The sequence below is a fragment of the Streptopelia decaocto genome (assembly GCF_964273445.1).
Source record: "Streptopelia decaocto genome assembly, chromosome: 13".
Classification (NCBI taxonomy): Eukaryota; Metazoa; Chordata; class Aves; order Columbiformes; family Columbidae; genus Streptopelia; species Streptopelia decaocto.
In genome coordinates, this window is record NC_138668.1 from 17,170,638 (window position 1) to 17,187,740 (window position 17,103).

Consider the following 17,103-nt stretch of genomic DNA (forward strand, 5'->3'; position numbering starts at 1 on the left):
CTGAGTGCAGATTTACACAGATAATTGTGGAGACAAAGAAAACGTCCAGCAGACCAGTGACATCTTCAAGCCTGACCTTTCCAAACATGCTCCCTAAGCTGCCTGCACGAGCACTGCCCATCAAGGCTTTATTTAGTGCTCTAAAATCTTGTAAATATTATCCTATCATATCACTATTCATAGGGCAATTTTTAGCAGGAAATAAATTAGGCAATGCAGTGTTGGCCTTCTAGTGTACAGAACGGTCCTGGCCAAAAAAGAAATCTGGAAGATGAACTGCAGCTTTTTTTCTCAGTGATGAAACGTACGCAGCCTCTTTGCACAGCTGTGCCGCCAGGGAAGCCACGGAACCCCCTGTCACAAGCACTGAGAGGAAAAAGTACAAAAATACCCACCTTATTTATTCACACAGACAGGACACAAATATGATATACAGGTTTGATTATTCAGTCAAGTTCTTCAGTCCTCATAAAAACTGGGGGGTTTCTCCAGAATATATGAAAAAATATGGAGTAATGTACAGTGCTACAACCTTCGCTTACCTCTGTGGTCAAGCCAACTTTAAAAACTGAGGAAAATTATAGTGGAAAAACTAAGTTCCCAATTATTTACTAAAAAAGTACCTTACTAAAAGGTCCATTGTAAGAAGGACGTAAATAGCATCCTTGTAAAGAAGGCTGTAAAGAAGGACACAAGTAGCGTCCTTCTAAACGGAAAGGTTTGGAACGTCCTTTTTTCCCACTGCAAACCCAGAATGGGGAGAGCTGACAGGCAGGACAGGCTTCCTGGGGGAAAACAAGGCTGGGAAGATTATCTCCCGTTAACAACAACTGCAGCGGGCATAAAGTTGTCTGTCATTCATATGACAAAATAAATACCATTTTGTTTAAACTGGACATGTCAGAATAGGCGCACAAATATAAAACTTCTGACAAACTTAATTCTTTATAAAATTGGTTATAAGACATAATGATCTGTAAAATAGTGCAAAATTTCAAACGATGTCTAATATACACAGTGAAACTCTGACTCCATGGACTAGGATTTCTCTTGAGTGGTATTAGTATTTTTGGAGATGCATCTGCTGCTAAGTTACCCTAAGCCTTACCAAAGCATGGGACATGAGTTCAGGAAAATTATTCAAAATGGCAGAAATTCTGAATCACAGCTTCTTATAATTTTCCAGGCTGCCTATCAAAAGAACCAAGAAAAGGTTGGTATTATACTAGTAAACTGGAAAGGAAGCAGGACGAGAATAGATTTAAAAAGAATCATTTCAGGCTTTGTGTTTTGAAGTAAGCAGCACAAAACCCCAGTCACTGGAGACCTTGCAGCTTTTCTCACTGCACTGTTGCATTCCATTTTTCTTGCCTGATGTGTTAGAATTAGTTGCTATGCAACCAAGCTGTAAGCCTCACCATTTAATAATTCTTCTGCTAATTGCAATACAGAAAAAGAGGTTCCGTTTCTGGCTTTGTCACAGCCCGGAATTCTTCCTGCATGGAGAATCTATGGCCAACAACAACAAACTGGAAAGAAGCATTTTCCTACAAAGGTATTACCTTACATGTATAGTCAGCTGAATTTTACTTACAATGATAATTAGATTATTTACGAAGTGTTCTACTGGCTTTAGAGATTTGTTTTGACACAGTTCCCCCCTTCCTTCAGCTAAAACCTTCTCTGAAAGAGGAAACTAATGACAGCATATATGCTTCTCTTGATCCTATGGTTCATTTCATTTACAAATCGAGCACCAGGAACTGAAAAATCTCAAGATTTCCTTTCTATTTTATAGCTGTCTTAACTACACATAGGGACTAACAGAGCAACTGATGGAAACCAATTGCGGCCCCTGCTGGTACCTAATACCTCTACAAAACAATAAAATCAATAGGGTGCGCTAAAATCGCAGTTTGCCATTAAAATCCTATTACTGAAAAATAGAATAAAAAATGTAAGAATGAAAAGATATTGTAGTAATAACATGAGCGGAGAATATCCAGTGACCAAAGTATCACAGTAACTGCAACAGTAACTCCACCTACACCTTCACTTATGTCACTCAAAAGTCTCAAACTAGTTTCCTGCTACAATAAAGGAGCGGCTGAGGGACCTGGGGGTTCAGCTGGAGAGCAGGAGCTGAGGGGAGACCGTCTGATCTCTGAACTGCCTGAAAGGAGCCTGGAGCATGGAGGGCGTTGGTCTCTTCTCCCAAGGAACAAGTGACAGGACAAGAGGAAACGGCCTCAAGTTGTGCCAGGGGAGGCTGAGGTTGGATATTAGGAAAAAATTCTTCCCAGAAAGGGTTTTTGAGCATTGGAACAGGCTGCCCAGTGGTGGAGTCACCATCCCTGGAGGGGTTTACAAGGCGTTTGGACGAGGTTCTCAGGAACACGGGTCAGTGCCAGAGCTGGGTTATGGTTGGACTCGGTGATCCTGAGGGCCTCTTCCAACTGAGACGATTCTATGATTTTATGATTCTGAGGAATAGTTTTTCAGCAGGCCCATGCCACAGCCTGAAACAGCACCCGGTAAAAACGTGTGGTCTACTTCCCTTAGCATACAGTGACACAGGTATCATTTGAACAGGACATTAGAACACGAGATTACAGTATCTTTAGGGTTCACTCATTTTGATGATTTCATAAATCAATTTCAGAAAATAATCTTGGCTTCTTTGCTTCTAACTTCCCAAATGTCATGATTTATAATTTGTGCATATTTGAATTTATAAAAAGAAACAAACACACAACCCAGAGCTTTAGGAAGAATCTATATCCAAAAACTGTCTGTACGGTGAGGAAAAAAAAAACATACTGGCTTACATGTTTAGAGAGCTAGTCAGCTTAACAACTAAGTCTCTATTCTACAAGTTTATGTGGAGAAAAAATATTAAAGCAAATATTTGTGTTTGGAGCAGATTTCCATAACAAAACACAGACTGAGCATACACAGGAAAGAGTTCCAAGTTTGTTTGGTTTTTGGTGTTTTGTTTTTTTCCAACTAGGCATTAATGAAAGAAGGCAAAACAAGTAAGATTGCATCAGAATCAATCATTTCCAGTGTTTTCAGGGCTTGCAGAGATCTAAAGATTTTAATCAAATTAAATCATTATTGTTCATTTAACTACTTAAGCCACATTTAGTATACGGAGGACAAAGAGAAGCCAACCCCATTCCAGCTGCAACCAACCATAACCTGGGATCTGCCAAGTCAAAAATCGGTTTAGAGCAGTCATTGCTAACGTGGCCAACATGTCAAAAATGAAGTGCTGTATGCCCCTCTAAACAGATCTTACTGACATAAAAACAGAAATGAAGAGTTATAGAACTTTCAAGGTTAATGCCATCAATCTAGATACATCAAGGAAGTACTTACTAACTGTCATGGATTCTGGCACAGTAGCTGAAGGCAACACGTTGCTTAAAGTATTCACTGGAGCTGGAGGGCTGACTTCCACTCTAGTCATCAAAGTACAATACCATCAATAAACGCAAACAAAATCCTGAATTCAAGACTTAAGAAAAAAGCATGCTAGAAACTAAAATTGTCACCATATTCACTCACATTCAACCAGCTTATGTTTAATTATTCTTTAATATATTTGTTGTGAGCCTGATTTGAGAATATAGACAAAAAGATCCAAATCAACAGGCCATGGGGAATGCGGTAAACAAGAACATAAAAACCCACATAAAGCCTATTTTCAAAACCAGGAGGCTAAGTCTGCCTGTCATTCCACATGACTACACGACTTCTTCAAGAAAATTAGGAAAAAGTTCAACATATGAAAGGATGTAAAAATGGAAACATAGACTTTCACATTTGTCTTTCCAAACGTGCAAAAGTACTGTGATGAATAGTTTGTTTTCCAGTACGGAGCAGCGATCTATTACGTAACAACAATAAGTTGGCAGCTATACGGTGAAGATTTTTTTCTCCTAAGAAAACATATTTGACATGTACCTGTAAGGAAGATCAGATCTTCTTGGAACCAGTTCCACCGTGTGAACATTTTCATGCCCCTCTCCATTCTCCAAGTTATCTAAAGTAGAACACACAAGCATTAGCTTTCTTCAGTTAGCAGTACTTATAAAATAAAAACAAAACCAGAAGGAAGAGAATTACATCTTTAAGTAGAAACACTCGTCTTTACTAAAGTGTTTAAACACTTTAAATTCTTTCACCAAGGTTGGCTTCTGCACATTCACCCTGAATGGCAGCAGGACCGTAAAGTCACTTAGGAACACAGCCACCAGTTTAGAAAAAAAAAAAAAAAAAAAAGTTTCACAATTCCTAAATTAGTCTTTGGATGTACATTTGACACTGATAACAATGGTGCGAAGCGAGGAAGAGACTTCTTACTGAAGTTACTTTTGCCAGCCCCAGAATTTTAACCAGCACATGGCATCTGGTAGTCATTACAAATCTGTTTGTGACTTGCAGGCAAAGAGTTTGTGGTTAGTCCCCAGTACAGGAACCCTTGCAGACACCCTGGCCCTTCACGCACTCCCAACAGAGCCCCGGGGCTTTTCTCTGGCTCCTCATGCCTTTGTACCGAGCATCAGGAATCAGGCAGATAGATATAGATATATGTATATATTTTTTTAAAGCAAAGATAATATCCATCTGTCCACAGACCCATAACTGTCAGGATCAAAATACACTCACCACTGGGCCTGTCATTAAGCCAGTTCAGGTGGAAAGAAACAAAAATCACATTTTATTGATGTTTTCTGCATCGCATTATGCAAGGGTTACAAAGTCACCGTAAAACTATCCTAAAATCATGGACTAAAATAGCACAGAATTTAAAAAGCTGGAGTTCTAGAAAAAAAATGTTAACGGGAATTACAGTTATTTCAGAATGACTATGGAGGAGAAAGCTCATTTTTTTAAGCTGTAGAGTTTACTGAAGCTCAGTTCCTAAAATGCATACTCCATTCCTGTCCCAAGCAACTGAATTTTGACTCGGGTTTTCTTATCACTAGGTACATGGAGATGCACGCCCTGACGCATCCCTGAAGCACTGCAACAATCTCTATTAAGACATATAACCAAAATATTGGGTTAATCTATATATTTTACAAGAGCTCATTAAGCATGTTTTAACAAAAATGTTGGCATAATACTAATGATCCGGGCAGGCCCGGGCTGAGCCGCAGCAGCAGCTGCCCCAGCTCACCCAGCCCAGCGGAGCTCCCGCCGAGCCCAGAGCTGCCTGAGCCAGCGCTGCATCCAGCAACTGGCACAACAACTCCCGTCCGCCGCCCGTCCGAACGGGAACCGGTGTTACAGCTCTCAGTGCTGCGGTCCGCAAACACCGACAAATCTAGAGTCCTCCTCTAACAACTGCTCTATAAAATTTCAGAGAACACTATGCCACAAACTACATCATGTCTTCTAAATCCATTTCTTCATAAACTGAAAAATGTAGGAGTACAAGAAAAAAAATACTTCTTTTTTTAACCACTGGCATCTCTTAAGAGGTAAAGTACACATATTAAAATACAGCAGAGGGCAGTACAGCATTATTTTACAATTCACATTTTTATTACACTTTTCACAGGCCTTCAATTAATGGTCCATTTATACTCTTGGCACATATAAGGTATATGCAAAAAATACGAAATATTTTACAACAAAACCATTACTTGAATGCCACTGAGAAGTTTTTAAGCGGTCACTGAAATGAGAATACAGTCCCAAAGTTTTACAAAAGCAATGTTTTATGAACTGCTAGCAAAATATTAACTTGGAGGGGTGGTGTGGGGGTGGCAGGTGGAAGTTTTTTGTTTTCAGTACCAATACAGATACTAGGAAAGCACCAGATGTTCTTTTCCATACCTTTAACCATTTTCATTGCTTGCTTCAAGATCTCCTCCAAATGGTTCACATCAATCTTGAAGTGCAGCACCCCAAAATACAAACCGCACTGCGGCTGAGCCAGCCCAGAGCCACCCGAGCACATACTTACAGGTGACGCTTTCCTTTACGTGTGTCTGTGCAAACTGTGCTTTTACTGCCAAAGCACAGCCCTGCAAATTCACTGTCAGCTGGTGACCCACCACAGTGAGTCTCCTCCAGAAAACAACGTGAGGATATGGGCGGATTAAAAGTAAGATATGAGCTGGCAATTGGTGCTCGCGGGCCAGAAGGCAAATCTTATCCTGGGCTGCATAAAACAAAGCACGGCAAGTAGGCTGAGGGAGCTGATTCTCCCCTCTATTTTGCTTTCATGAGACCCCACCCTGAAGACCGCATCCAGCTCTGGGATCCACAGTACAAGAAAGACATAGACCTGTTAGGCCGGGTCCAGAGAGCCACAGAAATGATCAACGGCTGGAACAGCTCTGCTATGAAGAAAGACTGAAAGAGCTGGGGTGTTCAGCCTGAAGAAGGCTCCAGGAACTCATTGCGGCCTTTCAACGTACAAAGTGGGCTTATATGAAAGATGGAGAGACTTTTGACCATGGCCTGCAGTGATGGGACAAGGGGCAATCATTTTAAACTGAAAGAGGGTAGATTTAGGTTGGATATAAGGAAGAAAATTTTTTGTGATAAGGGTGGTGAGAGCCTGGCCCAGGTTGGCCAGAGAGGTGGTGGCTGAACCATCCCTGGAGACATCCCAGGCCAGGCTGGACGGGGCTCTGAGCACCCTGAGCTGGTGCAGATGTCCCTGTCATGGCAGGGGTTTGGACTAGATGACCTTTGAAGATCCCTTCAACCCCAAACCATGCTGTGATTCCCGTATCCTCCTCTGCAGAAGTATTCCTTAGCCAATCATTCCTCATCCTGTATATAAATAGATAACAGCTTCTATTGAACTGCATCCAATATTTGATACTTTCTCCAATCTGTCAAGATTAATTTGAATTCAAACTCTCACACACACTTGCAGCTCCCTCCAGCTTAGTGATATCTAGAAAATGAATAAGGGTACTTTCTATTCAACCATCCTAAACATTAATAAAATACCATACAAGATCACAGCTTAATCCCAACAAAAACTCTGGTTTATTTTGACATCAATAAATCATCCTCAACTAAGTATCTACTCAAATCAAAAACTCTGATTCAGATCCAGAATAAACTTTAACTGAACCTCCCATCCCAGTTGTGCAATATCTCCTATGTCCTTACAATCCCACTATTTCTCACAATTGTCCCATGTTAGAACTTCTGTTATGAAGTTTGCTGGAATGTGCTACATTGAAATCCCTACCTGTTTGGGAGTAAGAGCCAACAGCACTGACAGGAAACAGAACATCCGAGTCATCGTTCAGGACCTGCAGCGGAGTCCAACTGCATATCTGAGAATCGCATGAGCCTATTTCATGAGGCCTAGATTTAAAAAAAAAAATACAAATAAAACAACCTATTTACACAGTCAATGCTTATCTTTCTTCCAGAGGTACCACAAGTCTTCTTTTCAATCTGCCTGCCCATTTCTTGGTTCAGACACACATAAATTCATTAAGTATCAGACCACTCCAAAGCAGACAAGGCAAACGCTGCTTGCCTCTTTTTCTCCAAAGGGATTCAAAAATAAAGAGCGCATATTAGTATCTAAAATTATTTTTCTCTCAGTTGTGTCTTGTCTTGTTTAACTATCTACTCTGATGATAACAGGCTTACTCTGTGTAAAATATGGGCTTTTACTGTGAAGCCAAAATAGAGTTAATATCATACTAAGCACAAGGAAACTTCAAACAGGTGAGTGTTATAGCCTGGCTATATCGTGCAAGAATTTCAACAACTGAGAACTTCAAGGAGAACAAGCCTGAAATCTCAAAATCTGGGGTTTCAGTGGAACGTAGAGGCAAAATCCCGTCACCACAGTGGCCCAAATGGTTTAAACAATGGAAAAGGGGGAAAAAAAAAAGAGAGGAAAAAAAATATAAAATGTATAGCTCAGTTAGTTCCATACATTTGCCAGTATTCCTGAAGGAAGGAGAGGGTGGGACAGGGGGAAGCACAGAAAATTTGCCACTGGCGCCTGCAACACTACTTACTTTTCAGAAGATTCAGTTTCACCTTCTGTGTCTTTATTTCCTAACACTTTTCCATACAGGTCATCCTCATCTGCATCTTCATCATCGATGCTCTTCACATCTAGTTTCTGGTACTCGTACTCTCCGTTCATGAACACTGAATTGCTCCTCCACGAATGGTCACTTTCATTCCCGTTCCAATTTCTTCCAACAGTGCTTTCGGATGAGGGCAACACAAAACCCGAAGCTCTGTCTACGCTCTCCTCTGAACTTTCGCCGGTAGTCAACGTCTTTGTGGCATCCCCCAAATTTTGCTCATCTTCCTCTTCATCAAATGAGATAATGTTTGTCACTCTCTTCTTCTTTCTTCGATCTTTTTTATATTTCAAATCTAATACCAACATAAAGGTTCACATAGTTTACAAAAGAGAAACAATGTAATACACTTGATTTTTTTCTTAGAACTCACATACTACATGAGTTTAGTAAAGAAAAAGAAAACACTTAGATCTACAAGGTATTTCATTATCTTTCCATACATGAGCTTATAAATCTTCAATTACCATCTTTACTTTCTATTCCTTACATAATTCAGATTTTAGAACATATTTTTGAGGTGCATTCGTAACAGTATTCAATTGGAACTGGAAATAAAAAATTCAACAAACTTATAAAATGAAATGTAAAAGAAAGCCTTCCCGTCACCTTCTCCACAGAATACGGGTAACGGATACTGCAGAGTATGTACACACAACAGAAAAAACACTAAATGCTTCTGGGGAGAAAAAACTAAAAATAACGAACTCACAACACAAACTAAATTCACAACTTGCAATCAAATAAAGTGAATTTTGTCTATATTCTGGAAATTGAGTAGCCAGCTCTCAGAAGAAAAAATTTAGCTTGCTCACTCCCTCAGCTAATTAGCTCTTGGTCTAGAAATAAACCCTCTCTGATTACTTCACATCTATGCTGTAACAGCACTTATTTTTAAATTAGTACCTATTCCCACTGATTCCATTGTGCACATGAGGCTAAATGACCTCGCAAAGTTGAAGCACTCTAAGAAAGATCAGAAATTTACCCACCAAGACAACTCACACCGGGCCTAAACTGCTGTTGTTTAATTCAAGTCCAGCTGCTCTATACCCACAAAACACATTAACGTACTTCTAAGAGTAAAAGGACAGTAAAACTCATTCTGGATGCAAATAGAATTCCATCCAAGAACATAGACTTTAATGAGAACATCTGACTTACTCTAACACTCGACATACAATGGCATTTGAACAAACACCATTTTTTAAGTGACACTTTATTTAAGTTGTACATGACACATCCTGTATACACATGTACTGGACACATACATTGTGCTGTCGAGTCACGTGCAGTATGTGCTCAATTATTCTGTTCTTTCATCTTGCAAGCCTATTCTATACTAACAAAGTTATCCCAAGTCAAGTATCACCTATTATTTTAATCTCATTTAAAATGCTAAACAACAAAAGCTTTACCGCAAGTTTGTTTTGAAAACTGTGTTTTGAGACAAAGTCTATTTTAAAGGACAATAAAAAACAGACTTCATCTCAACTTCTATTCCCACCAGACAGCATTCACATGTTAAAACCAAAACTCAAACCTTGTTTCTTCACTGAAAAACACATAAGTCCCAGAATCTCCTGCAGTTTTGCACCTTTACAAAGCAAAACATTCTTTTACCTCAACTTCTGGAAATAAAGATGACAAGATATTCCTTTGCCATTTTGGGAACTGAAAATGTATAATGAAAATCCCATTTTGCTTGATCAGTTTCAAATTACAAGAGATTAAAACTTTGGCTCTTTATTAGTAACTAACATCCTACAAACTAGTTGCACCACTAACACATTTAAAGGCAAAAAGAACGCATGAGTCAATTTTCCTTTGTGGTAATAACCCACTTCATTTAGGAATTCAGACTGCAAACATGGGCGCTGCATGAAGAAGATTACAAGCTAAGATTTTTATCTGACATATAACAACAGATATATGGCAGATACTGACTGATAAAGTGCCAAAAGAAAACATACTAAAAATGAAAAATCAAGAAATTGAAATTTAGGTGACAAGCAAAGCACTCTGCCAATAAGACAGTTTAGCTTCCCTCTCACAGTGAAACCAGAAAGCTAAAATACACATTTATCAGCCAGTATTCACACTAGTATTTCTAAAATCTCATAACTGTGTTTCACACTCAACTGGTTTGTATGTGTAGTGCACTTAGCTTTAAGGTTTTTGTTCCATAATAGTGCATTAAATTTAATTGAAAAGTTACTTAAACACACTTGAATATTTTCCGTCTTTCTGAACGACACTACCATTGCAAAAATGCTTACCAGCATTGACATTCTTGGAGAGAACAGGAAGAGGGTCAGTGTCCGGATCAGGTTTGATCAGAATGGAGACAGCAGACGCTGCCGTTATCTCTCGAAGAAGGCTGCTGACACCCTGAGTGGATTCTTTCAATAATGAGGTGACGTTTTGTGTCGATTCCTTTAACAAATCAGACACGGTGGGTGTGCATTTGCTCTGCCCATTTAAATCTTTATTATCTATGTTGATTGCAAAAAGAATGGAGTTCAGACCTTCAGATAAAAGAGGAAAAAAAGAACAAAAAGACACTATATACATCATACAAACGTTACAAACATAGAACCTAAGAATTAACAACGCTGTGATGTATAAAACATTTTTCCCCCAAAATTTCCCACAACTCTCCATGCATGAATTCTTATTCTTTCAGTTTTAGATTATATTCGAGCTGATGCAATCAGTTCTGAACTTACCTTGAAGGCTGCTCAGCTGCACATTAAATAAGCAGTAAGCACTGTGAGCTCGTTTATTTTAACCTTTTATTTAAATCCATTTCAGTGCAACTTTAACACTTGTTGGTTCCTATATTCTATTAAGAAAAACTTCTGTGAACCCTATCTTGTAGAACGAAGCATGTGACCATTCATTCACCTGGGAAAATGAGTGTAAAAGGTAATAATACATCACTTCTGTGGTCAAACTCCAGAAAAGTAAATTCTGTGCTATCATTCCTTACTCTTACTCTCCTCCCATGGATTTACCTATAATTTGGGTGTTACTATAAAAGCCTATTACTGCTCTCTTCTACTCAGGAATAAATCACTTTGTTTTCTCTAAATTGGCTAGATTTTTTAAAAAGCTAGCCTGGACTGATGAAGAGTTAGAAAATTCATGTGAAAGATTTTTGAACTGTAGGAAGGCCAGATCCAGAGTTTTAACAGTTCACCAATTCATAGCATAAACTGGCACAACACCTTGACTGTTCACCCTGAGCATGCATCTGCCACACGTTCTCCACATTAGCAAAGACTGTGTTAGAGAAGCTCCTCGCAACCAGAAACATCTCAAAATGAACTTGTTTTCCCAGAACAGCACCATTTAAGAGAAAGTCTTACCAGCTGCCATCGTAGGGATCATACTAGAACGTTCTTCATCCATCATGAAAGACCAGTCTTCATAGAAGACACTATAATTTTGAAAGGGGAAAAAAAAAAAAAAGAATATGCAGTCCTATATTAACATATATTCCACTTCTTAAAGACATTAAAACTCTGAAAATATGTATGAGTGTACCAACGGATCAAATTCTCTATCACAGTAACTCCCTGAAGCCCTGAAATATATAGAACTGCCTGAACAGTTATCAAATAAGTGCTAAATAGTACTTTATTTTCAGTCTTAGCTCTGCAATTTTTTAATGAGAAAAAAGCCACTAAGGGCAAGGAGGTTCATACTGCATTAGCAGTCACAATATTTCACTACACCTATTGCCATACTGCATAGATGTTTTTAAATAGCTACAGTTGACTATAATTACCAAGCCATTTTATAAATTATTAGAATACATGAACACAACCAAAACGATCCAATTCACCTTGAGCAACTTGCAGGATGTCCCAGCCCACAGCACGGGGGGGCTGGACAAGCTTTAAGGTCCCTTCTGACTCCAACCATTCTATTATTCTATGAATCAGGGATCAATTCTAATATCCCAAAACACATCAGCTACCCTAGAGTCAACTAGGAATTTGGATGTAAGAAAATTCAGTTAACATAGAAGCAGATAGCAAGAAAAGCCTCAACCCATATTTAACAAGTTTGATACATTCATTTAAAAGTTTACAAAACAGACAAGAATTGGGGACATAAACTGAGCCTGTAAATCTCATCTGAATTGGGATAACACTTAAATCATAAATATTCTGGAATAAGCCTTTTTAGAAATAATATTTCATGTCCAATGCAGAGAGTGCTGATAACGCTAACACGGTGTAAGTATTGCTACAAGCACAAGACTAACTAGTGACACAGAAATCCAAGTCACTCATTTCCTCACAATGGTTGTCAGGGTTTTTTTTCCTTTGTTGTTTCATATGCCTTCATTTGATTTCAAGCTTTCTTGCAAGTGTCCTGGTTTTGTTAAAACCCAGACCGGTTCTCTTTCAGTGATGTTTCTTTCAGCTCAGTTCTCTAGGTGCCTGTACTCCTCTGAGTTTTAGCTGCATATTTTTCCCAGGATGCTGCACTCGGTGCTGACAAGAGACCAACGGGATGCTGAAGAAGCTCGTGTTTAGATTTATTACTACGGTAGCCAAGAAAGACTGATAAGTTTTCCCCGTTCCGTTGTGAGAGGGGCGTGTTTGAGGAGGGGTGGATGAACAGGTGACTAGAGCTGACCAACGGCAGTATTCCATCCCATCATCGTCACACCCCTATATCAGAGGGTGATCACAGGGTCTGTCTCTCTTCGCCCATGGCCGCATCCAGAGAGGCCCCGTCTGTCTGTCTGTCTGTGACCCACAGCCCTCAGGCCCTGCATCCCGCACCAGGTTCCGTTTGCTGTGCAGTCCCGCCCGGGCCTGCCGGGGCCTGAGCTGCAGCTGCTGGAGCCGCCAGCCCCGCAGCCCCAGCTCTGCTGCTGAGCGACGCCAGCGCCACGTCCAGCACTGAGACTGGCTTTGTGTATTTTGTATATATTCTCTATTTATTAGTAACACTAGTAAAACCCCTTAAAACTCTCCAACTTGCAGTCTAAGTCTCTCTTCCTTTCCCCTTATCTTTCTTATCATCTTTCCGATCTAAAGGAAGGGGTGGCGGGAGGTAAAGGGGATAACAGGCAGTGTCTGCCACGGTTTATTGCAGCCTCGCCTTAAACCTTGACAGCAAGAAAGCTACAGAGGACTGGAACAGATTAAACATGAAAAGGAGGTAGTAACCAGCTCAGTTCTGGCAACAATCTTATCCAGCATATCCATTAATTGATGTAAATGGAAAGAATGCCTTTTTGCTGGATCCATTGGACTTGATCAAGCTCACCTGTTATTGATAAAAAAAGGAAAATACTCCGAACTTTCAAAAAGAAAAGGAGCTGAAGACGTATGAACAAAAAGGTAGGACTCAAGTATAAACTTAAGTGCATTTTGCACATCCAAAGCACCTTAGGATTTCACCATGCACAGTAACTTATTGTCAGTAATTCTGTAACAAGAAGATCCACAAACTGGAACATAAGCACTTCCAAGGGACCTGCAGCTGCCTATTGCTCGGCTGCTGGAGCCTCTCCTCACAGGATGGGCATCTCCACAAGACAATTCGCGCCGATGACCGGGTGTGATCAAGTCTGCAGTTGTGCTCTACTGAATGGAACGAGAGGAGCACCACAAAGCACGGTGTCCAGGTCCCAGGGAGGAAAACTGGTGAATGAACAGGGAATGGAGTTCGGAAAGAGGATGGAAATGAAGCTGAGGATAGAAGCACGTATCCTCACGTGCTAGAGGGACGCCAGTGCCAGCTCACAGGCTGACAGAGGCACAAGCCACTACCTTTGGCTGCCAAAATTTCAAACCCACACAAAACAGAGGTATGAGGTTAAGTGGCTTCACTAGCACAGCAATTAATAAGGTGTAGTATTAAAGATGTGGGTTTTGGTTGTTTGGGGTTTTTTTTAATCTCAGTATTTCATTTGTCAATACACTTCACCAAGACACTGAGTACCTGAGTCGATTCTTATCTGCAAGCAGCATATGAATGTATCTTTCCAGGGAATGTTCATTTAATGCACAGCGCAACCAAGCTCGGCCTCTACCAATATCTGTAGTAATTGTCTTCAGAGAGTAGAAGCGCTGCAGTTCATGTTTGTTCAGAACTTCTTTCACATAGTACCAGAACGCTGGCTCTGGAATTTAAAAAAATATATATATATTAAAAACACCCCAAAATGCTAAGCTCTTATCAGAATGCATTTCCTTGCAATTTTATAAAACAAGCAGGTAATGTTATATAACTTTGAACAAAGGTAAATCATTTACCATCTCCTTATAATTCTCCAGTTAAACAGGTTATTTATTTCTGCAGAACTTGGGCTGTTTAAGCACTTAGAATTTTCACCTCATTGGAAAAGCCAAACACACACCGAAGGATTCTGTCTTACATTTTTCAATAGAATTCACATTTAAAAGAACACTTAAGTGAGTCCTTCATCCATAGAACAGGTTCACACGTTCAGCTGGGAATATATTACGTAAAAGAAAAAGGTTCTTTAGAACTCTATCTTACTGGTGATGGTGAAATGTTAGCAGCTCGGTCCAAAGGAACAGGCAGCTCCACAATTTGCAGACATGCAAATGACAAATTCATGTTACTTTAAAAAATGAAAGTGTTCCATTTAGAGGGCAGCAATACCTCTTTCCACTAAAATACTTTCCTTGCCCTGTCCCCAAACACAGACAAGAAGGTTTTCTTGCAGTTGCCTCCAATTTCTCAAATGGAGCTAACAAAAATCTACATCAGTAATTGTAAGTATCCAAAAAAGCATCTGTAAATGAATAATGCTATCCTACAGTTACAGCATCAAAGCATGTACATTAATCTAAAGCAATATGCAGCACCAGAACTACTGAAAAATTAAAAAAAAATAAGCAACAAAGACAAAATTTTGCTTCAGGCTGCAGAAGAGGGCAACCGTCTAACAGCGATGCCCCGGTACCTACGAGGAGTCATCCAGGAGACTGGTCAGCTACGGTATTGTCACTAACCTTAACTGGAATTAAATTAAGAGACTCTCATATTGTTACAAACTAAAGACAGAACACAGTTCTATTATTTGCTGCTTTTGTTTAGATTGCTGAATATAAGATTAAAGGAGCTGTGTATGCCTGTAGTGACCATGCCACCAATCGATACCTAATCACACTGATGTTAGGAATTTGTTTACTTGAGTATGTATTTTTAAAATTAAAATATTTTAAATAGGATTTTAAGTCATAGTTCCACAGAACTACTACTGGAGCTTTTATTTAAAACGTTTATTTCCATTTCAGGAAAACAACGTAAAACGCTGAAGCTCTTAGATACTATATTAGCTCTTAGATGCTATATTTCTTACAGCCATTTGAAACTACAGCTTGCCATGAAATATCTGTAAATTTCAAACAAGTACTGCTGAACAATTTTCTTTTTCAATTGTCAAAGCCTGAATGCATAGCCTAAACAGCAGCATTCCACTATGTTAACGAAAAAGATGACACCTGTGATTATGTTTGACAGATTCCTTTGCCTGAAAGCAACAAAAATATAGAAGTACTTTGCAACTCCTTTCAGAGAAAAAAAAAAAAAAAGGAAAAAAAAGAACACACACTGTAATTCACCAAGATAAATGCTGTGGAACCCAGCTATTTCCACTTAAAAAACCAGCTTCTCAGTCACTCTACAGCATTAAATTTGCTGTGAAGCAGCCACGTTTTTGTTCTCAAACTTCCATACACTGCTTAAGGTTCCTAAGGAGTAAAAACGACATTTCCTTCCTTCTTCCATTCCCCAGCCATAGATAACTTTCCCAACTTTCTCCTCTTCCTCCACATCATCTCACTGAGAAGCCCCCAAATAAGACATATACACACAAACATACAGCTAAATTGTTACTAAGTTCCCAAGTATCAGAGACGCACCTTCATACACCTGACCACCAAAAGACAGGATCAAAAATTGTATACACCCTTGACGTTACTAACAGGCAAGAAATTGTAAGAATTATATGTAATGTCTTCAAATTTAAAGACACGTTATTTGCATAAATCGGAGAGAGTGTAAAAGGGGAGAACATTCTCTACCCCAAAGCATAAGACTCTCAACGGCAAGCTGGGGAGATGCAAAGAAGATAACCACACCAGTACCGATGAAAGAGATGGAAACTACCCAGAAGCTGAAAGAGACCACAGAGTACCTAAGTCCCAACTACGCACACACACCAGAGTGGAAAAAAGCACACAGAAGAGCTGAAAAATCTGTAAGGATTGTGTGAACTGCTGAATTTTCACTTGTTCATACAGAGTCCACAAAGTGCCAGGTCTTGCCCTTTATTAGGTCAAAGAGGCAAACACGGGACACACGGCAGCTTCTCTAAAACCACAGCTATTTCAGCTGCCCAGCTGCCTAAGTCTGGGGGCTCTAACCCATTAGCAGGAAAGGCGGCCACCAAGACCCAATATTTCACCCCATCATCCACAGGAAACAAGTCCTTTGCTATAGCAATTTAAAAACACCACCACACCAAACTACACATTTTGCGTTAATGTGATATCCATTATACGCAGTTGTCTGGTGGAAATGGAAATCATGGCTGGAGGTCAAAATATATTAACAATTCTAGTATCACTGAATATATTTTTAAAACAAAGCTCAAAACCCCACTATGCATTACATGTTACACTTGACAGTTTCAAATGTCAAAAAGGAACTTCTTTATATTGTGTACCATGCTCAAGAGAAAAGACACTGTATGTCAAACTTCACAACAAAACTGATGGAGATTAATACCTTCATACACTTTTGAGAGAAAACAAGGGAAACTTCAAGGTGAAGAGAAGGCAACAAAAATGAATGAATCCTTTCTTTAAATGTGGAGAAAGTAATAAAATTCAACGCAACCAATATAAGTAATATAAGTTTTATTTTTAAAATGACATCTCTACTTAGAACTTAAACATATCTGATGCTATAGAATATGGCAGTTAAAGAACAAAGATGAGGTTAAGAA

At 39.4% G+C, this 17,103-nt stretch overlaps 1 protein-coding gene across 5 annotated transcripts in view; it reads right to left on the reverse strand.

Moving 5' to 3' along the window:
- Nucleotides 1-17,103, reverse strand: part of SNX29 (sorting nexin 29) — a 126,246-nt gene that overhangs the window by 99,477 nt on the left and 9,666 nt on the right. For all 5 annotated transcript variants that reach the window (XM_082064112.1, XM_082064115.1, XM_082064113.1 and 2 more), the window contains exons 5-11: nt 14,064-14,244; nt 11,465-11,535; nt 10,373-10,621; nt 8,019-8,388; nt 7,229-7,347; nt 3,970-4,048; nt 3,382-3,464 (exon numbers count right to left, since the gene is read on the reverse strand). In XM_082064112.1, coding sequence (XP_081920238.1) covers nt 3,382-3,464; nt 3,970-4,048; nt 7,229-7,347; nt 8,019-8,388; nt 10,373-10,621; nt 11,465-11,535; nt 14,064-14,244 — 1,152 coding nt within the window. The remainder of the gene's footprint in view (nt 1-3,381; nt 3,465-3,969; nt 4,049-7,228; nt 7,348-8,018; nt 8,389-10,372; nt 10,622-11,464; nt 11,536-14,063; nt 14,245-17,103) is intronic.